The sequence below is a fragment of the Bombus pascuorum genome, chromosome 6, assembly GCF_905332965.1.
Source record: "Bombus pascuorum chromosome 6, iyBomPasc1.1, whole genome shotgun sequence".
Lineage (NCBI taxonomy): Eukaryota > Metazoa > Arthropoda > Insecta > Hymenoptera > Apidae > Bombus > Bombus pascuorum.
The window spans coordinates 4,057,979-4,082,253 of NC_083493.1; the positions used below are offsets into that span (position 1 = coordinate 4,057,979).

The 24,275-nt window shown below is 33.5% G+C and overlaps 1 protein-coding gene across 7 annotated transcripts; it reads right to left on the reverse strand.

Moving 5' to 3' along the window:
* LOC132908218 (uncharacterized) lies at positions 1-22,909 on the reverse strand. 7 transcript variants are annotated; one of them, XM_060962011.1, is made up of 5 exons: positions 12,940-14,201; positions 12,338-12,439; positions 5,637-5,887; positions 1,727-1,977; positions 1-1,083 (listed from the first exon to the last, which is right to left on the reverse strand). In XM_060962011.1, exons 2-5 carry the CDS (start codon positions 12,402-12,404, stop codon positions 1,080-1,082), a joined length of 573 nt encoding a protein of 190 aa, XP_060817994.1. In that variant the 5' UTR covers positions 12,405-12,439; positions 12,940-14,201; the 3' UTR covers positions 1-1,079. The 7 variants fall into 7 exon arrangements, with proteins under 7 accessions (XP_060817994.1, XP_060817993.1, XP_060817997.1 ...); XM_060962010.1 differs by having other exon boundaries at positions 12,338-12,590; XM_060962014.1 differs by lacking the exons at positions 12,338-12,439; positions 12,940-14,201 and adding an exon at positions 22,646-22,909.
* Between the last annotated feature and the right edge of the window lie 1,366 nt (positions 22,910-24,275).

The window sequence follows — 24,275 nt, forward strand, 5'->3', positions numbered from 1 at the left end:
TTTAAAAGTTACCTATCATTATATTTGCATTTTCGTTATAAAAAAAAGAGTCTTGTTTCACAAAGCAACGTCGAACTTGACATAGTAACATATTATATAATACCTGCATAATCGTATATATCACAATAAAATGGACGTGTGAATGAGTTTCGCATATGGTATGTACATCGTGTAAAAATGACAATCATCGAAATTATATGGCAAGCAAACGTATTTCCTCTAAAAAGCCACGCGATTGTCTAAGCAATGAAATTCAGAACATCTCTAGTTCCGATACGTTTTAGGGCTTCCCTCTCCAATTCCTACACGTCTTTTAAGGTCTCTTAAGGTCACATAAAAGTCTCTTAAGTTCTTCGACCATTGCAAATGCTATTCTTTTTAATGATAATGGATACAGTTTATAGATTGTGTACAGATATAACAATGTACAAACGCACGAAGTGTATCGAATTATCGACAGTTCGTATTTGCTATTTTAGATTCACTCTAAATTAGCCAGACGAGTTCACTAATCATGCTTATACGGGTTTATTGGCAAGTTCACTTGAAGTTTCGACAGCTCTGGAACTACGTATCAAGTCATGAGTATCTTGTGCAAACATTTAGGCTTGTGTCTCTCTAGGCGCTTTGCAGAAGGCACAATGTTTACATTCCCTTTGACTCTCTTCAGCTCTCTCTTCTTCGAATTTCTCAAGTTCTTGCAACAAAATTCGCCATCCGTTTCAGACTCATGGAATCCATCGATCAAACGTAACGACCAATGTAATACGACTCTACCCTCGATCCTAGCTTCGATCGTGTCATTGCGTTGATTCACTGACAAAAGCGGAGTCCCGTTTGGAGAACTGTTCATTTGATTCTTTGAACACAAATATCTTTAGTCTACTTAAAAGAGGTCTACTTAAACGGGGCTCTCCCATCCTTGACGGTGCTGTAACAGCTATAACGAACGGCTGAATGGTTCGTACCATCTTTGCACTCTTGTACTTGGCCGGTTGGTAGATGTATTGCAATACGCAGGAACTCTAGCATGCCGCAAGCCTCTCTTGTCGCGATCATGAATAGTATTGCCAAATATTTCACCTAAAATAAGGAGAAATCATCAATATAATTGTATAATTACACCAAAAATCTGTACACATACTTATCAATAAGATTATCAAAGATTTATTCCTTTCAATAAAATTTCTACAGGAATTCATCGAATTCTCAGAAACTCGATCGAATCTCATACATTACAGATATAACAGAATATTTATTGGGAATAATATTATAATTTATTGGAATAATATTTAATGCTTAATTAAACAATCTCTTGTCGCTTAAATTTATTATTTGAATGAAAAAATCTTATCTAAATAGCGGGAAAACCAATGAATTATTCAGGGAAATGTTTAGATGAACGAAGTTCTGACGTAACTAATACCATATTCGTAGTATATCATGACGTAACCAAGTTTTATAGAACAATTCGTAGCATCACCTCTAATAAACCACGAAGTGAAATTGCATCATAGTTCCTCCCAGATGTATGGAATTCCCTGACTTCGTTCCATCCCCACCCTACGTTTCACAACGCGGCCAGGCTAACTAGTTCTCACGAACGACTTACGAACGACACAATACGTCAAACACCTGTTCTTTTTATACTTTACTGAGAATCTATCAACTAAATAATCGAACGTTTCATTGAAGAGAAAGCAGTGGATGCGTAATTGTATTTTACCTCGCGTAAGGCGGCGGCGGCGACGGCGTCGGGTCCCTAGAAACAATCTCCACCGTTCTAGGAACCATGTTGTGTACAGTTGGTAATGATAACGTGTTGCTATTGTTCGGCCTAAATAGATGACTAGGATTCAACTTGATGGCATCGTCGTAGCTAGGTGGCGCGTCTGTAACCGCCTCGTAATCTGGTGGTTTTTGTCTGGATCCACTAGATGGTTCCTCAATGGAGATTACGTGAATAGGATCGTCGATCTGCGTTATACAGAATTTATCACTCGAATCAGTGTTTGACAAAATTATAAAATAATATTATATATATATATGTATATATATATTTACATATATAAATATATATATACAAGTACAAGGAGATAGTAATTCGATAGAGTTCTATACTTAAAGCCATGAATGATCAACGTCTGCCTTTCGAAAGTGACCTCTCCGATCCGATTCGTACGAATCGATTCCTATCTCGTTAATATTTGACGACAGTATTACACGATCAACCGCAAGGATATTAACCCCAAAATGGTTATTCTTCTATATATATCGCGACTGGTCTATAGATATCCACCTACGTGTTTGCCTCGACACTCTTTAGAAACTTTATAGTTGGCCGGATCTAAGTCACGAAAGGGCGCGCGTTTACCGCAGAGCTACGTACGCCGGATACAGAACAGGATGAAAATAGCGCGGTTATTCGAGGCTATAAAGAAAGCTTCGCGGAAAATTGCATAATCGTTTTGTCGGCTTGAATCGCTGGGTGAATGACTGAGAACAGAGCCGATTTTTTCTTCGACGAAACTGGCGCCTTTTTTCATTAGGTAGAAATCGCAAATTAGAGATTTTGCAATGCTGGCACCGGTCGTTCGGTCCCTATTGACTCGAGTGGCTCACGATTTCGTTCGTGATTGTTCTATAGATCGGTAAATGACCACGTTTCTTCGTTTGGAAATAATCTAGCCGATGTGAAAGCCATTTGTAAAAATATCGGACGATTTTGTTGTTTAGAGTTTTTTACTTGATGCCAATTGTAGAATTTGGTATTTGAGAATTTTCTAGTTATTTATTTAATTCATTTGGATCTGTTTATGCGACTAAGATTCTACGATAGAAATTCATACTTGAAGGAACACCATGAAGTTTCCTTTCAAATATATACTTTCCAGGAGAAATTATCAGTGTATCTGTCGTAAATATGACAATGAATAATATACTTTAGGATTAAGTCTCTTGTTATACTTACTGTTAGATATACATATGAATAAACATCTTATAATCGTATTCATGAACTTTGTCAGGTTAATTCGTTTCGCTAATAAGATTAATAATTAAAAATTAATGATCCATGATGAGATCATTAGTAATGGAAATAGATGATAATGTGGAAGTATAAATGAATATGAATGCATCACTATATTTCCATTTTACTTAATAACACCGAAGTATTATTTACAATAAATGAATATTTCTCATGTATTCTTTATCATTCTACATTCTTCACGTTCTATTTTATTAATAACAGGTTGATTTTAAAATGTTAATTACTGTAAGAAAAAGGTTGCATAACAGAAAATTGACAACTATTTCAAATGTGTCGATTGCAGCTGGGACACGGCAAAATAATCGAAGGATGGCCGCCGATAAATATAGATACGTGCTTCCGGGTGAATATCCTTACAGTAGTAGATAAGTGCACTGTAACTACCAGCGACCTCCTTTATGCATCGAGCCACAGACAGACCTTTGCATTTCTATTGTTTCCCTGCGTGAACGAAAAGAGGAACAGCTGCTATTCTAAGTCACACGACTATACTACGCCCACATATCGTTTTAGAGACAAAATGCAGAAAATGTGAAGGAGAGGCAAAAAAGTAAGAGGAACAGCTTTTGAAAGAACAATTTTTGCATGACCAAAATTCAAGTGAAATGAAAGCGTAGACACAATGGGGCGTGTAGGACAAAAGAGAACGTTGCAAACAAAGATATGACAGAATCGCGAGGAGATAAAGGAAAACGTGCGACAAAAGAATTCGTCCAGTGATAATCGGAGGATTCTGATCGTCTGGTTCCCAGAATGTACATAATACCTGTGAAAGTAGTGCGATCGCGTCTACGATACTGCTTATAATTATTCAAGGGATAAGAATTTTTAGTTCGATGGCCATATGAATTAGAAATTTTATTTCTTATTGTAACTTTTGGCAGCATACTACGTGTCATAAAGATGCATTGGTTGAAAGATGCATTCATATGAAAATTATATCACAAGAAAAGAACAAAAGTGATTTTTTAATACTTTTATACAGGATACACCGCGAAGTAGTACTGTAAAATGAGATATTTGACCACAAAAAAGGAATACAATTTCTTTAACACCGTTCCGTTTCCATGGAAATGGATTTTGCTTCTACTTAATAACCTACTTAATAAGACCTAAGAGCTTCTACTTAATAAGACCTACTTAGCTTCTAAATAATAACCTGGTAGGTCTTGATGTACATCATTTATCGCTACTTATATTTATAAACGTGATTAATGTTACACTATTATCATCTATCTGTCACTTTATCGATTTGTTATTGATATTACTATTGATCGATTTATTAGTAGTTAGTATTGATTTTGATCTATTGATTTTGATCTATTGATTATGAAGCTAAGTACGATTTTTTAATACTCGATAAATCCTCGAATAATTATAAGCGGCACTGTGTACTATGTCGTATGCTGTAACTATATGTATAATGAATTATGGAACAAAAAGAATTACGAAAATTAATTTCGTTTAGCGAACATTCTCCTATCGAACTATAAACGTTGTGCATAAATTTTCACTCTTGACGAAGCTGATTTGTATCAAGAGTACACAGCAATTATTGCCGCTTTACGAAACGCTACATAGCGTGTGTTAACTATGTCGATTTTAGGAGCTAGCGAGTGATTTATGAGGCGAGGAAAAGCCACTGCAACAATTTTGATCGAACTATATTATTTTTATCTCGTAGCCTGTTTACAAAGGCTGGTGATTACGGTTCCCCTGTGTACTATTACTTGTGCTATAGACGACCGGTTCGCCGTCTATAATAGGAAGTTGACCCGGATCGATCTGAAAAACGCTGCAATTTTCGGAGGTCTCAATCAAGTATATTTCGAGATCCTTAAACTCAAACAAAACATTTGCCGATGGTAAATTGAGCCGTTTACGGAGAAAGTAAGGATTTTGACACGTGAAATAGAATCGAAATTAGATTCAATTACTCTTTCAGTCAATATAACTATAGCTGTTGTTCTATCCTGAGTCATTCTGAGAGAAAGGATTCAGATAGATTTCTCGATCTTAGAATATGAATACATAAATGTTGGCAATGTTAAGTGAACTGTCACTGTGGCTAAAGTTCAGAAATATTATCTGTTTAATCGAGAGTTTGTTCGAATTCACTATATGTATAGGTTAACTGTGTGCACGCGACTAGTTCTTAAGTTGCTTGAAATACAAATGTAGTCAAACGTAGAAGTAAAATATTGATCTCAAATTTTCTTGGAACATTGTTGCTCGCAGAAGTTTCAATTTCATCTTCGACTAGCTAATTAAAGACGTATGATTCGATCTGTTATTAGAATTGCACTTTATAGTATGTAATATATTACTTAGTTTTGTATTTTCTATAACAACAATTACATACTGCATGTGAAAAAGATAAGTTAGTCATAAAATCAGAATAATATTCCAATCAATCAAATCAACGTCTGATTAATTTTTTCAAAATATACCAATACGATACCAAATCATTCTCTTAACTTATTCGCAATCTCTACTCATAACAAATTTGTATTCTCTGATGTATTTCACTATTTCGATAAAAGATAAAATGATTATCGCTGTAATGGATTAAAAAATGGAGACTTACCTGTGCTGTGATTGGATGATTTGTGTGTTGTGTGTGCATGGTTGCCCTACTTGGCGGTGCGTGCAGCCAACAACACATTGCGGCACATATGAGAAGAGCGCCTGCGATTATGCAAGCAACACCGACATATCGTACCGGTTCGACGTAGTTCTCCGCGAGGCCTAACCAGTTTATCAGTGCTCCAACGCAAAGGAGAACCATTCCGTACCTGTAGGGACGCTGCGAACGCCGCGACTCCTCCAAGGACATTGCTGAAATCGCAAACAGAGATCAGTTTTGCAAATTTCCTGCAAAGTTTCAGACAGATTTCCTTACTGTCGTATATCGTTCGATCGCCCACCGCGTTAAAGAAAAAATTTGTCGGGATAAATCTTAGCTTTTCTGGAGATCATTGTTTCATTGTTAGATGATAGTGATTTCAGAATTCGTTCAGAAGAAAGATCGCTTGATCAATTGAATTTTTTCTTCCATCAGTTAATAATGGAACAATTCTTTCTAACTTGAATTTCATATTTGTAACAATTTTCTGAATTCTGGAATTTGAATTTGAATTTGAAAAATTAGATTTGAATTTAGAACAAATTTCAAAAATATTAATCCAAATACTCGGGAAATCTCACAGAGTTCACTAGCATTTTGAAAATAGGCTCACGTCTTTGGGTGACGTAGGGGATTTAATTTGTGGACACTAAATCATTGGACAATGACATAAATAACTATAGCGTATGCATGAAGAAACTAACGTTTGGCATTTCAGACGAAATTGTTGGTTTAGATATAGTTTCTCTGATTTATATATTTCTTTGGACTTTATGAATGGATTTGAAACTAAATTTATCGATGTATGAAAAGTGTGTATCTATTGCTAGAAATTTTTTTATAGTAGAAAACCTCTTTGATCTTTACTGGGAGACAAACCTCTACGTAGATATATACCAAAGTAAAGTTTATTTTTAGATAATATTCCACTTCCGTGACTTGATTAGATTGACATATGTACGTACGATCAATTTTAGAAAATGGCGCTATATATAACTACGGTGAGGATATTGCCACGTATTTTATTTCCAACTGTACGATATTGATTCGCGCGATGCGCGATGACATAGTGGACACAACTCTGTTTCTGAACTTCGTTTCAGATCACGCATGATGTTGAGTATACCTCGAGCAAACATGATGTATTTTAAGAGGACATACGTCCATTTAGTTTTCACTTTTTAAACTTTTAATCGTTAAATACATACATATAAAACATATATACAACAAATGAATTTTAATGAATTTCAGATTGGACATAAAACCTTACCTTTTCCACACTTCACGTTTCATAGAAAATTAGAAGAAGTGAAACCGAAATTTCATCAACATAAATGAAATCTTACATGGAATTCAAATTACAAAGTAAAATTCAACCACAATTTAAGATATAGAAGAAAAACGCTATTTCTTCATCAATAAAATATGTATGGAAATCCCTAAACAATAATATCGCGTTAATGGCTATTTGAGTATTAAAATGGAAGTCAATGAATATAAATGGCAAGTAGGATCGTTACCGACAGGTAAAAGGTAGGAAACTTATTTGTAGAAGTGGGTTAGTCGAACAAAGCAATTGTTTGTCTAGCGACAATGACTTATAATAAAAGTTTGGTAGGTGACGCACAATAAAATCAAGGACAACGATAAATAAGGGTTCTGGAGAAAAGATAACCCGTTCCAACGATAGTTTGTTTCTGCCACGAAAATGTTTATTACCCCCTGTCGCATGAAAAATCTGAACGACGTTATTCCTGCTGAAGCTGACTTTCCTTGGTTTCAAAATCCTCTTTGAATTTTATATAAATATATCCTACTTTTATCTTGGTAGTTTTTACCTTTCTTATGATTTTTCTATACAAAAGAACTCGGCAGCTAATTATGCATGGTATTGGAGCAAATCTGAAAGTTTCTTGAAGTTGGGTGATGCTGAATGTAATTAACGTGCGAAAAGTGTGTAAACATGATGAAATATAAATCGATCGGCGGCGAGTTTGTTTTGAGTGTTAAAGAAATATGCTCGCGTGAAGTAAAATTCTATAAATATTCTTCGGTTACGAGAAAAAAAGAGAGAGAGAAAAGTAGGCTGCACGAGAATGAATATACCGCAAAGGTAGGCCATCTCGGACATCAGCAATCGCACGATCGATATCTGTCACTTCTCTGTTCCGCCGCGCCGTATGCTATTTTAGAAATGAAAACCGATCGAATATAAACGCATCTATTTCACTGACTATAAAATGCGAACGATGTTCTTTATCGAGGATCACGCGTGTTCTTTCGTATGACATGAGAGATTCGTCCGCCTAATCGCCTATAAGGAAAAATATAATTCATAAACTGTTCGAAGAAATATCGATGTTAACCTTTGCACTTTGAAAACTTTAATAATGCGAATTGGTTAAAAACTCCAGTATATTTTTACGATGGACTTTTTGGAAGATATGCGTTTATTTCGTAAAGTAAACGATAATAAGTGTTTGCAAATTTCTTATCGGTAAAAACAGTACAAAAGGCAACATTTCACGTTATCGTTGCACCGGTGCGATACCAAGAAATTACAAATTTCAATGAGAACACGAACACCGCAAACTGGAAAGAAGAAGAAAAAAAGGAAAACCTGATGCGTAATTACAAATAGCAGAAGAATATGAATATTAATGAATGTAGCATGATTACAAATTATTCTCTTTTGGTATTCAAATCTTAACTATAACTAAATACCGATGATCATCAACGACTTTATTATTATTTAAATTGTATAACTTGAAACAGTCCTTGCAAAAAATTAAGAGGGTAAAGGTATCTGAATAATGGAATTTGTAAAAGACGAATGAATATAAATAGAAGCAGGGAAACGCAGTACGGAGAACTGCATAAAAAAAGGAAAGAAGTCGTAATCAGAATAATCAAATATTTAAATTATTATCTTACGTTTAACTATTGTTACTTAATATTTAAATCATGCTAAGTCACAATTGCGATACTTTGAAAGTTGAATAGATTTTTTTGTATGTTTGATATGAGAGCACTCGATATCGTAAACACAATTTGATATGAATGAAAGATTATGATAATTTCAAGTTCGTTCCAAAGAATTTACCATTGATTTCGTCCATATCCTAAAATGGCACTTAAACACACGAGCAAATTCGTACTTTGATATGTGCCACACTTCCCGGTCGACTAAAATACGGAGTTATGCCTATCTGCGGCATACAGAGTTACGTCTTTATACCTGAGGATTACATCTGATAACGGGGCAGAAATCATAAAGATAAGGGATGATATTTTTTAAACTTATCGCTCATTTGTCATAAATAAATTTGTCTAAATACACGTGCAATACTTTATAAAATCATTCTCTTGCCTCGTTTGTTCAATGTGCCGTCGCGTGATTTTTTCATCACTTTGCACGTGATTACTCCGAGACGAGAGCATGACTATTATTGCACACGTGAAATTGATTTTCATTTGCATAGATGCACGAAATAATGACCAAGGCCGTAGTTTGGCTACGAAGGGAGTATACTTCTTATAAATTGTGATCTTTACAAAAGGAGAAAGTAATTGCGAATAGAATTTGATAGTAATTTCTTTAATAGAAATTTTATTCTTTTCCTTTCCTTCTTTTCTTTGTCAAAGGAACAAGAAAAATCTGCATTATAATTATAGTATCCAAAATCAATTAGAAAAATTGATACTCCTATAGCTCAACTACTTATGGTATGATTTATATAACGTGTAATTCAAAGTATTTTGACGTAGAACACTGACACAAGAATAAATGAATTTAGTTGAACAGTTACACACACATACACAGAGATAGAATTAAATCGGCACCTAAAAATAGAGCACATATAGTAATCTGGTTTGTTCCGCTATTTACAACATCATGGAAGTTTCTCTTGCGTAATTATGAAAATCCAGGACGTGCTTCTAGATGAAGGCTGAACAAGAACTGGAAGTAATCAGAAACAAAAAAAAAAGGTATTCTTTTAACAGCCATTAACAAACACTTCCTGATCTATAATTGAACGACATATGGATAGCAATATATCTGGTTTATGTACAGTTTATGCCACTTATATTTACAGTAAGTTGCTAGGACATCGATAAGCTTCTACCGATTCTAATTGTAGTTCCTTCGTGAATATTCTATGAGACGATATCGCCAGTACCGTTTCTTACCATTCTATTCTGAAAGCGGAAAATACATGCCACAAAGGAAATCTTTATCCTAAAATTGCGTATGGGGCATCGCTTAATTTCAGCACGAACAATGAGTGTTCATGATAGACGTCTGGCGTACGTGTGAATTTTCTCAACGGTCGAATCGGGCCATAGCAGTCAGACAAGTCTCTGTCACGTTCTACCTCCATTTTTCCTGTGCATAACGCAACTCAGCCGTCATTTTCTCTACTCTGCATAACTGTCGATGATTTTTGATACAGGAATTTTCTTCTTATGGAAACAGATAAGACACTATGACTCAAGTAGGAGTGGTTAGGAAGGATTATCGGTGGGCGTGATGGTATTTTACAGAACGCGTCAGTCAGAATCTTGTTTTAATTTTGACACACTTCGATATTTTTATATTAAATTTATTATTTTCTCCCTGGTTTTTTGGAAAATTAATCGTTTCAATGAAATATAAAAGATGTTTATAATTTATCATATGTATTATAAATTCACGCTTCATCAAATTCAAAAGCATACAAATGACTCAGCGATATTTTTGGCATTTCAGAAACGTATTCAGATCGGGTTTGCAATTTTGTTAGCGATTTCTAGAATATTGAGTCATGGGTGAATAACCACGTCAATAATCTCTGAATTGTAAGCCATGTACATTTTGCAATAAATTACATCGTTTCCTCAAGAGTAATCATGAAGCTATGCAATACTGAATTATTATACGTTACGAATAATTCATATTAGGTATTCTATATAAGATAAATAGTCTGCGATACAGTGAATAACTTGGAGAAGAAATATTACGCAATTCCATGAACTGAGATAAGAAAGGATGATATTCGTAAAATTAAACATGATTTCCAATTAATTTGAAACACGAGGAAAATATATAAGCCTTCTTCCCAGGTGATAGAATTATCGCAACGATATGATGACAATGGGAAAAGGAAAATGTAATCAAAGACGTCAATCGCAAGCAATTACATACGTGCAAATATTTGATTACTTAACTGATTTATGATATGTACATCGAATCGAAATCATATTTATATGTACTATCAAGAATTTCCAAAACGGATACGCCTCATTATCGATTCATTTAATCTCTAATAATCAAATTTCGTTTCGATAGATCTGTGTATCATTGATTGCTTTTAATTATCGTCTAACCTCAAATTACGTAGTGTACAAGACGCTTTAAGCACAAAAATATACTTCGATGATACCACACGAAGAATAATATTATAATATTGCAATAAGTAATATTGTTACAGAATGTATATGCATGCGTGTGTATAAATATTGTTATAGGATATTAATGAAATCATAAACAATGTGCACGTGATAGACAAATAGTAGACACGGTAATAGCAATTAAAAAACGTTAGCAACTGATTAGGATACGTTATGATATTAAATTAATAACTCTTGTTCTTGCCAGCCATTTGGTTGATAGCAAAACAATAGCCCGATGACGGGAGCGATGCAATATAAAACTTTAAGTAATTCCACAGTATATAACCAACTGTGATAGATTGAAATGAATGAAGTGCGCTTAGAATAACGACAGCGACGGTATAGAACAGTTTGAGATGAATTTCGAACGTTTGCGTGGAAATTGCAATAAAACTGTAATTTTATATATATAGAATAAAATATAAAATAAATATAAAATAAAAATGTAACGCTTATATGTTTATGAATTAAAAATTTTATATTTGATTAAAATAGAAAGCGAAACTCTGTTACAAAAAATAATAATTTCTTTAAAAAAAAAATCGCTGTTTCCTTATTATATGACAGTGTACTATACCATATTTCATAACTATACTACATGCTTTTATCGTATCTTTAACATATTTATAGTATTAAATGGTACAATGGCACGATAAATGACGAACTCATTCACACATAAAATATCCAATTTACATTCCAACCATATTGCTTTAACGTTGTCATTCTTTTTTCACACTGAGCTAAAAATGAACCATTGGCGAACAAATATTATTTATGCTCGAAGATCGCCTACATTTTAAATGTAATTTCAAACGTTTGTGATAAAATGGATCAAGGTTGCATGGTTTTCACTATTATAACAACGATGTCGCACGCAATAATAAATACACGTGCTACGCAGAAAACGTGAATATGAGAAACGTGAGAGAAATGCAGTAGCCTAAGAACCGAATCAGCATCGACGTTTCCGTTTTTTACACTTTGCAACAACATGTTTACCTGTGCGATATCGCCGTGTACAATCGGTAAAAACTTAACCGGTCTCGTACTTAACTAATACCTTGCCGTTTTTGCTTTCATTTTATCACGCGGAACGAAAATTAAAATGCAACTATAACGGCATCAAATCGAACAAAATACGAGAGATAAATGACATAATGTGTCAGCAAAGTAAAACGTATAAAATCAGAATTCGCGACATTTAATAGATAAATACAGACAACAAATACCTGGTGCTATTACATTGAGAAACAGTGTTGCACCACCGATTAGTGCACGGTTCACATAAATACACATGTTACATCTCCGCGAAGTCCATTAAAATCTGCTTTCTGTAAGTCATTCTTCTTTAGATCGAACATTATTCAGTACACTGGTTAGAATCAATATTCTCGAAAACGGACGGAGCATAGTTAATCGAATCAGCACAAGATGTTCACTCGATCGTTCTTCATGATCGTCAAATAAGCATCCATTCTGTTTCTGCTTTCAATAAAAACATTCGCTATTCGCATTCATAGTGCTTGCTACTAACGTTCTAAGTTGACGCGCTGCGATGTCGAATAAATGGTTACGTGCACGTACGAATAGTTGGTTGTTGAAAATAAGGACGAAGAAAAATTAGCCTCTGGTAGCGGTTTTTGTATCGATTTTCGCACGAGGTACGGTTTCGTGGAATACAGACTTCCTGAGCGGAAGATCGATCTGTGTGTATACTTTCTCGCGTTTCGGGAATAACCCGTTATCGCGTACTATACTATACCGCACGTGACATTTTAACGCTATTTTACATTTAATATACGCGGTTCCCTGTTATAAATTATACATATACCGTCGGTTTCTCTGCATAGACTCGCGTTTTCGTCCCGGCGATTTCTGTCGATCGTTGCGTCAACGAGGCTGCAACTGTTACATGGTTACACGACCATTTACATGGCTTAACCTTAACCCAATTTTACACCTTGCGCCACGAGCATCGCTTAATGAAAGAAAAGCAAACGATCGACTCTGCGGCCGTTTAGCTCATGAGTTAATGGGCCATTTAATGCACCGAAATGGCTGCTCTTCCTGTTTTCTAGATATTCATTAATATCGTGCATATTAACTGCAGAAAATTGTCAATTCCATCTAACTGTTTATATCTGTTCATAGCTCGAACATCTAATAATTTTAGAGCAAAATATTCGCCAGTGGTAGTTACATTCAGTGGCTTTCGTATGGCTACAGAAATCTGATACTATGGAAATGAAATTTATGTATAAAACCTGATAAAAACATGCATTGTTTTCCAAACATAACGTCCACTTATAGATGTGCTAAAAGTTTGATATACCTTATAATCGATAATATACTTTCTCTTTAACTTTCTCTGTCATATTTCCTATTCTTCGTTCATTTTGATTATTCGTAGATTGTAGAGAAATAAACTGCGTGACTAGAATACATGCTTCGTATTTTCTATTTAATGAAAACCTGACTGATAGTATAATCGATAGAACGCTAATCTTCTGGTAGTCTCTTCCGCACCCTACGTTAGTCTTGTATATTTTATAATTACACCTCATCGACGTCACTAGATAAGAATACACGTAATTATTCTGTTGTTTTATCGAAATGTTCATATGAGTGGCAATATAGTGATTTTTTCCTGTTTCATATATCTTTGAATATCTTCATTTTTTACTCTTTGTGACATACTTTCTTCTCAATTATTTTATGTTACAACATTTTATTCAGACCGTTAAAATCTTAATAAAAAAATTCAGAAAGACATGTTAATGAATTCGTGGTCACTAACTATGATTTCTTACTTTCCATTAAATTGCTTCCACGAAAGCCTTAAAGATTACCGATAAAACTATTGATTATTCCAATGAAATGTCAGATTGGTCTTATTATAAAACTCTTCATTCTTTCATAAGACCGAATAAAACGTAATTCCAAGGTTGATGAAATCATCTCTAAAACCAGCTAATATTTTATTAAACACAAAGTCGAATAAAGTCACGATGTTCTCCTAAATATTGATACGTGTTTCGTAAAATTGATGTAACCACGGAATGTTGCAGAATCATCTTATTTAAATAATCTCACAATTTCACATACAGACGAGTCCTACGTGATTTATCGCGTTCCTTGTACTTCGTGTAAGTTTCTCTTAATAAATTGATTCATCGTGATCAAAAACGTTACACGTTACACAGCACAAAAGTTGCAGTAGCCTCGTGTCATTGTAAAAGGCTGACTGATAGATATTCGGACGAACACTTTTTCAATTACTCCTGTATCGATTTCCATCGTCACGCAATGAATGCAGAGGAATTCTTTGAACTCTGACCTGCGTCACGCGGTTCCCAGCAGATAGTCATACATTAGAATATCGTCTGAATGCTCGCGACAGGGGTCATGGGTACCTAAGCACGTGACGTTTCTAACTATGGAAGCACCTTGAAAGTACGCTGATAATAAAATACGCAGCGAAAAGAGAAAAAGATCGATAGTTGAAGACCTCTTGTAGACAACATAAATACCAAACATCAAATTTTTTAGAAAATAAAATTGTTTTCGACATTCGATTTGTTTTGATTGTTACAAAAGTTATCTTAAGTGTATAATAATCCAAATACGTCACAAAATTTTCTAACTCTTGCACTAATACGGTCACAATTCGTCGGAAAAAGAATTGTATTTGTAAAGAAGCCTGTACGTGCCATTTCTTAGTTGCAAAGAAAACTGAATGTGCTATTCATTTAAATTCGCAAACAATGTAAATATCAACCCTGTTTGTTTTTAAATAACTTGTACAAAAACAGAAGATACATTTTTTTCAGGATGTTCTTTTTATTTTTATTCCAAAAGTATATTTTACAATGTTCCGTGCAAGAATCGTTATAGAATTAGTAATATTTAGTATCTATATGTTCGAGCATATCTATCACTTAATGCCACTTACATTGTTTTAACAGAGGAAATGTTGGACATAAGAGTGGTGTTACCCTTTAACGCTATTAGCGTTAAATTAGTTGTAACATTATTATTATTTACAAATGGAAATTGCTATACTACAATATTCCTATTGACATGTAGGAAATTATATGCCAAATAAGCAACATTTTTCAATTTTTGAACTTGGAGTGTTATCTACAAGAAACATTCAATTGTGTATAATCCGTATTCGATTCGCAAATATAAAGAAAACGAAAGCACAAATCACACGGTCACCAGTAATACTACGCAATATCGGTTTAAATACGATCACGTATAGTATAATTACAAGTTGACAAAAGAGGATTTTGACCAGTCGATGGTCAGATTTAATAAATGATTCACAATCTTAAACGAATGATACGAGAGCACGAATGGCAAAACGAAAGGAAAGAAAAGAACATGCATACACACAGACATTGTATGTAAGCAGTAAATAAATTTGTGGCATTGATATCGTGAGAGTTATCGTCGGTTAATAGACGCAACACGAAAACTTACGTCAAAATCGTAACTCTCACGAGATTGCGACGCTTGAGAAGGGAGACGCCAATCGAGAGAGAAGTGAATTTGAATTAAAAAGGAAAACAAAAGATGAAGAAGAATGACGAAGAGGAAAGACAAAGAGGAAAAACGAAGAGGAAAGACGAAGAGGAAAGACGAAGAAGAAAAACGAAGAAGGAAGACGAAGAAGAAAAACGATGAAGGAAGACGAAGACGAAATGAAAGGCAAATATGATTCAGCTGATATCGCGCTTAAATGTGACCCGTGCTAAAGATGCTTTGTCTACCTTGGTATTTGCTCTTGTATAAGAATATTTGATTTTTGTAAATTCAGACATTTACTCGTATCATATACATTATTCCTTGATAATTAATAATCACACAATATGATAACAACACATTACACTAATATTAGAATTACCAAAAACATCAAAATTATAGATTTTACATTTTTTGTTCTTATAATTAGTAAGAAAATGAAAAACTATAATTGTCTATGTATGTTACAGATCAGCAAACCTAGTGTTTCAAAAATGGGAAGAGTTTAGACTTGATCTAATAATCAAGATGGATGAAGTCTTAGAAGATAATGTATTTACTATGTAGCTGACTCGTTTCACGTTAATGTTGTCAAATTAACAGAAATTTTATCGGGTGGTGATGTCACTTCAGAGAATGATTCTTCAATTATTTTACGTCCACGTTCACGGACGAGTAGCTCATACTTTGATTGCAAATTGCATCACTTCTGTTCTACTGCATAACATCACTCCTTTATTCTCTATTATATAAATTAACATTCTCATGTGCCATCTTTCAATATTTGCAGCTCTTTATTAAAAGGGCTCTAAATAAAAAGTTTTATTTAATCAGTGGTATTCAGTGTGCTCGTGTGTCATGGAGAGGCGTTCTCCGCGATTTCAATCGAATCTCTTCGTTTCTATCGCCGGCACAATAAGTTGAGAAATATAAGGACATTATCCAAATCAATTATTCAGAGGTAAAGTACTCCCTCTCTGTTTTATGTAGAAAAAGGATACATATATGCTATCTCAAAATTCATAAACGCGATGCAAATAGGCATCTTCGCGGGGAAATAAAAACAGAGTGCAGGGGAAATGAAAGGAGTAAAAAGTAAAAGTAAAATTTCTGGTTTCTTGGATCAATAAGAGATATAGGTACAAATTGTGGCGAGGTGATCTTTCGGCAGATTCCACCTGAATCCTGTGAAATGAACCGAAAAATTCGGAATCTCTATAAACAACAAATATTGCTTCGGAACTTTTAATTCTGTCAATATTCGTGAATATTTTGAATAGCCAGAGTATGTTCTGATATACTAATTAAGGTTTTTCCTGTTAAATGCAACTGTTAATTAGTTACATTGAAACTAATTATTCTTGTTAATAACGATGTGCATTGAAGACAGAGTATTAAAATCCCTTGCTTTCATTTTAAATTCAATATAAGATAAGATTTCGTTTTTTTATAATTTATAATACGTCACTGCTTAATGAACACGTGAATACGTGACTGTGTAATAATTATTTACAAATGTGTTAGTATGTCTGAAATGGCGTAGAATATTCCACTAACGTCATATACAGTATCGCGATCTACATGTATTCCTAACCTTGAGTTTATAGACCGAAACCAAGTGTAAAAGGTTTATAAGCTGAGTTTGTTCGTACAAATAAAAGTGTCGATTTTCATAGGAACATCAGTCGCCTAAGTTATTGAATTCGATGCTGCTTTACCATCGGTTTATTACCATCTTTTCTACTTATTTTATTACCAGATTACACGCCAGTGAGTTGGTTTTTTAAAAGTCACCGAATATGATTTAACAAGAACGATTACCGTAAACGGGAAAAGACAGTAATATCCTATTTACGAACAATTTTAAAATTAGTCATGAATAGTTTCTCACGAAAATAGATTCTTCTAATTGCAACTGCTGTTACGATTACATAATCGACTGCCATTTGTTGTTTGAATCAGAAAACATCATTCATTTCATCAATTCATTCACAAAATAGCAAGCATGACCAACCTGAATATCATTAAATTTCCAATCAATCCAAACTTTTACCATAAAATCTAATTTTACCATATTTCGTACTATAGGTAGATAATAGCTATAGACGTTTCCAGTACATTTTTCTATAGAGCGTGCATTAAGAAACTTATGTGTAAGAAATATTAGCTTTGTAAATCTTTATTGTCACTTATTCAAATGAAATGCTATTATTGACTTACAAAATCATGAAATTAGATTAAACGGTGGCTATGAACAATCGTGCGAGAACCTGTGTTCATAGAATACTGAAAAGGCATATATAAGTAAATTTTACACGAGCATAAATGAAAAGTGGAGCACACACTAGGAAAAAGTTTAGTGAAAGTGTCTGCCAATGGCTCGAGATGAACACGTTTCTCAGCACGTGGTACGTGGATCTCATTTTGAATCAAAGCGCGTGGCTAAACGCGTGTTTTATTAATAACTCGTTATACTTGGTGATCTCGTGCAATGATATCGAAATTGTGAAATAGTGAGTGACGACGCCACGCCAAGTATGAGTAATTCTTACTTCCGTAAACTAATTTTCCGTTTTGAGTTTCCTAATTCCGAATTTAATTAAAAATCATTTTACAGTATTCTTTGTATAAAAACAATAAATTTATAACATTTTTTTCATTTCATAAATATCTTAACTATGTACTGATATATAGAAGCTATTATTAAAACTATGTATTATTCAAAGTTGTGAGTACTAATGAACAGTAACAAATTGTGATTTACAGTTCGCCTTGGACTTATCGACATGCTATTTGTCGACATAATTAAATTACCATACCCATTCTAATTTCCTCTCGCAACTTCGCACTTCAAAGCGTGCTGCGTGATTAGTCGTTGACAACAGGATCATATTTTGCACTTATCACGTGTTTTACGATAAACCCGCAATAACACTCACTTATTTATTGAATAATGAAGTACTGAAATTCTTAAACATACCAAGTGTAGAATGATTTCTATTCTAGTATAAATATTTTTTTCTCTTCATCTTTATCTCTTTCTCTTTTGGCAATGAAGTATTTTTTTGCATTATCAACATTCAAAACTATCGAGTTTGCTTCATAACGATAGTACCGGTTATCAAGAAAGTAGAAATTTTATATATATTTTTTAATAATAGAATTAATAACAGAACTAATTTAAGCTTTAGTTTATGATAATTTTTGACAAAGAATGTTGAATTGACTGTTAATACTTACAGTATGTGTACATTTAACAGTATATCTTATACATTTCTAAAATATACAGTGAGTAACTTTAATATTCGGACAGCACAAAATTTTAATTTTATCCCACTATGATTTTGTTTACAACAGAAAAAAACCATGCATGATCAGATATAATATTAAGGTAATACTAAGGTCTGGTTAACAATAGTACAAATTTTATTTCCATAACTTGTAACATTGGGTCAATAATATATCCTAAATGAAAGGTCTGATTTTAACATTACTTTAATATTCGGACACAGAGATGCATCAACATTCGTGATACTTTGTATTCCAGAACTCCAAGGCTATCATTGTTTACAAACATGCTAGTCTACATGTAAATACTACATCAAGCCTCGTAGCATCAGTTGCGTTTCCATATTCGTGAAATTCACATATCATAATGGCATGCAAAAATAATATCAGTTTTAATATACGCCAACTCGTAATTTTTCATAATGCTAATAGAAAATCGTATGACAAATTGCAGCCATGCTTAATTTAAATAAGAGCACAGTAGGAGATATAATTAAAAGGTTTAAACAAGAAGATCGTATAGAATCTATACTACAAAAAGGACAGCCAAGAAAGTTGGATATCAGTGACCAAAGGAAAATAATAAGAAAAATAAAGGTAAATCCTTCATTAAGTATTCTAAAACTAGCTGACGAACTTTTGATAGAAACTGAGAAGAAAGTACATGCCCAAACCATACGCAGAGCACTAAAAAAAGGTGATCACACCGGAAGAGTTGCTAAAAAAAGCCATTTATAAAGGAGGCAAATAGAAAGAAAAGATTAAATTATGCACGATAATTTTAAAAAGAAGTCACATGGTGAAATGACGTAATTTTTAGCGATAAAAGTAAATTTAATATTTTTGGCTCAGATGAGCAAAGAATGGTTGGCGAAAAAAGAATAAAGAATCTAAATTTAAAAATATGAAACCCACTGTAAAGCACAGTGGTGAAAACATGCTTGTGTGTGAATCTATTGCTACGTTTGAAACGGGTGAATTAGTTTTTATTGATAGCATTAGGGACAAAAATATATATTTAAACATTTTAAAGAAATAATTTACGCAAAAGTTGATATTAAAAATGGAAATTGTTGATATTTTTAAGTACTACCAAGAAAATGGCCCTAAACATAAGGCCCGTATTGTACAGGAATATTTGTTGTATAACTGTCTAAAATTGTTACACCCTCCATCTCAGTCACCAAATTTGCAACCTCATTGAAAACTTATGGGACGAACTAGAAAGACGAATTAGAAAAACTGCAATAACGTCAAAAGAAGTGTTGAAACAGCGATAAAAGGAAGAATGGAATTATATTAATACCGAATACCTGAAAAAAATAATTTGTAACCTGCCCCAATGTTTGAAGTAAGTTATTAATTAAGGAGGTTACTCCACAAGGTATTAAATTACTTATAAAACATAAAAATTAAGAAAAAATTACTTATATCTTAGAGTGTCCGAATATTCAAGTAATGTTAAAATTAGAATTACACATTGTTTTATTTAATACATATTATTTAACAAGTTTTGGATATTATGTAAATAAAATTTATACTATTGTTAATTGGACACAGTGCCTAAATATTATGTTTGACTGACTGCTTATGTTTTTTTCCCGTTATGAACAAAATTATAGTGCAATAAAATAAAAATTTTGTGATGTCCGAATATTGAAGTTACTCATTGTAAGTACGCTTAGACGAATAGATAAACACGTCACTGACTTTCACATTTCAATTCGTAAACATAACAAGTCTGAAAAGGGACTTAAACACCAATGAGAAAGCGGATTATAGAAATGTAACGACAAAACATAATTAATAATAATTCTTTCGGTAATTGAAATCTCGTTTACGAGTGAGAATATGCTTCGTATCAGCATACAGAGAAATAGCGTTATGTTAATTAAAATTTTCATAAACCAATATTTCAAATAAACAAATTCTATTTCGACTTCCTTGAACACAAAATTAATAAACTTCAGGACTTCCACTTCAACAATATTATCATATTATGACAAGATACATTGTGTACGGAGAAGACAATATCAAAACAGTGTATAAGGAAGTGAAATATGATCGCTATTATAACTGCAGAAACAATGGAAATTCTTAATTTTCTTCATTTCTTGCAAAGGAAGTTAAGAATAATTGCTTGAAGCTGCTGGAATCATAGATATAACTTCAAATTTCATTAGTGACGTAATTTGAAACTTTAATGAAAACTATCAATATCCCATTTTTTCCTTCTCTCTCTCTCTTTTTTCTTAACATTCTCAATAAAATCTTCAAAGATGCGTCATGTTCATGACGGAATATTCCCGATTACAGTCACGTGATCAAAAGACGCGACAATAGTTCACGTGCATTCGATCAAGTGAATTAGTTATTATATTGCTAATTTTCGTATATAATTGCCGTAGAAGAGATCGGTATTTATGCATTCTGTCGTGAAGAAAAAACTGTGCGACGTATAAATCAAACACAGTTTATAAGGTTCATTAACAATTCGCAATTATAGCATTCCCATAGCTTTGACCAATCATGTTGTCCGTTCGACGTATATTGATTCACGCCTTCAAAATTAGCATATTTCCCACTTGTTATACATCGTTCATTGGAAGATTGTTTGATATATTCCATTTTTGATTGTCATGTAATTGCTGCACAGATAGTGGTATGTTTAATAATCGACTACAACGTGTACTTGAATAACTTGCTAGAATTCGCTAGAATTTGCTAGTATTCGATCCTTGATACATCGAGTGTATGTATCTGGCATATCTATCTATAAATCCTGTCTGACCACTTTCGTACGTTCCTGTTTACCGTGATAATTTACGTCAGTGATGTCCTTAATTTCTGTTTACGATCGACAATCCGTGTTTGTATCAGCCAAATGACAGTTACCGGTATTTCCTATACACCAATTCGTTGTACCACGATGACGATATAAATTTTCCCGGTCCTAGGAATCTGTCTCGTCGTCTAGGAAACGATTACTAGAGCGTATAAATAGCTTTACCATTTTAGAAAGCGTTTTTAATAGGCACCGATAAAGCGTTTCAGGTCGCTTCATCTAAAGCGAACTTCGTTTCGAAGCGATAAGATTTCGCAAACTTCTCAATATTCTCTTTTAATATTTTTTTTTAAGAATTTTTCATCTCTCTATTTCAATAATTATCCATGAATTATAAACATTCTCATATATTTTCAAATAGTTTTTTACAAAAAATTATAATTTTCTTTGAAATGCAATTCTTTTATAAATTACATTCTATATATCTAATATCTATATATATGTCATATTATACTATATATCTAATTGCAATGAATAAAATTAAAGAATTTGAATGAAATCCCGGATTTTGTACGCGAACAATCGATAGGTTAGCTTTGAATCGAGTTTGGTTTTTTCGGCGCGAAAATACAAATTTACAAAAGATGGAAAATTTTGTAAAATTAAGATAATTTTTTGCTCAACGTAGCATATTATATGCTAGAGATGCTTTTTATGGGGCAGAACCAATGAAGTCAAAAGAAATACCAAACTCCGTACACAAACAAATAAAAGCGCTACAAAATATCATGTAAAATTGTAAGAAAAAAGCGCGATTCGCATTTAAACGAATCAATTAATAAAAAAACGAAACACTGAGAGGATTTGAGATCTGCTTTGTGTCATTGATACTTATTTTCAGGGTCGCGAGAAAAGGCAAACAATCTCTGGCACCTACCTCTGGACTGAATATGGCGATCGAGCCGCTGCGTTTTGACGATTTTCGTTTTTCACTGTTTCTCTCACAAATAGAACTTTACTCACTGAATCTCGTGTTTTTAATTGGTAAGCTTTCACTGCTCTTCTGTGCATCTGGAGATGGATTCGTGGCGATACGTACGATCGAGCGCGCGAACAACCCCCGGAGTAACGACACCAAGAGAGCGCAGCTGCCACACGGAGAACTGGCCGCGGACTGGCGTGATTCCCGCTTCTGTACGCTATTCTAACCCACGGCTGCCAGTTTTACCGCTTGACTCGGCTACGAGTATAGCGCGTATCATTGATGTGAGCGCAGACGTGAGGTTGCGTTGCTTTCACGCTGCGTGGGGAACCCGGTTCTTGAACATCGCGATATCCTCCGTGTATACTTCGAACTTCCTTAGATATCTTCGGCTTGCAGTTGTTGTATTTTATGTGGGTCACGTAGCAGTGTCTTTTACTGTAATTATGCAACCGTGTTATGATAATGAAGAAACTGGATACATGGTTTGTTAAAAGTTAAATGGTGGGTTGATATACTATGAGGTATGTCAAAGCGATGATAACACTTAGATAGGAAAAATATTTGTTTAACCTTAATGAATATTTCTCGCAAAAACATTTGTGACGCTTATTTTATCATTTAATTTTGGCTACAGTAGAATACGTTCGACTGTATAAATGTTTTCGCAAGTGATAACATAATTTTAATATACTTGAAACACAATGAGATCATGAATTAAACTATTGAGTAACAGCGTCGACTAATGTTTCTGAGCTCAAGAATCACTCGAGATTATTGAGTATCATAGATTATAATCGACTGTTTCATACATGTAAACTATTTTAATGATGGAGTTTTAATTAATTTATAATAGTTTTCGTTTATAGATTCTGAAACTTATCGTAACGTGTTTCGTCCAGTATTCTCCGGAAATGTAAGTTATTCCCTTTTTATTGTTATTTGATCGCAAATAGATTTACAATCTAAATAAGATAAACGCTCCATTAAATGATATCTTGAGTGAAGTTACGCCTAGAAACGCTTATAGTACGTGTCTGACTATGCTCGTCTGGAATTGCTTACTCAGACCGAAGAACATTCTGACTTTGTAAATTTAATAGCGAAACTTTTCAGGAATTCGATTCTCTGAACTTTAATTATTTATGTTTATACTATAATTAATTATACAAGTAACCGTTATGAAAAATACTTTGATATAAAAATTTCTCAATCTACATCCGATTAAGCTTAAGTTCGACATTAAATCAATGGAATATTCCACAGATTCCGAGGAGTCCTTATTACTCTAACTAACAATGATAATGAGAAACGTATCAAATGAGATACAATCTTAAATAATTAGGAAAAAATCGTGTTCATCTAACAAACTGGATATGATAATTCTATTGCAACTCAAAACGTCAGCTTCAATTTTATTGTAACACCGCTTTACATATTTTTCTACCTTTTCAAACATTGCATGCATCGCATACAAATATTTGCAGGTATGAATCATCTAAGATTTTATTGGCAATAATTTTTAACCAGTACTATCTGGCGAATGGCACCAGAGCTGGAAACATTATCTAGAGCTGCAAACAAA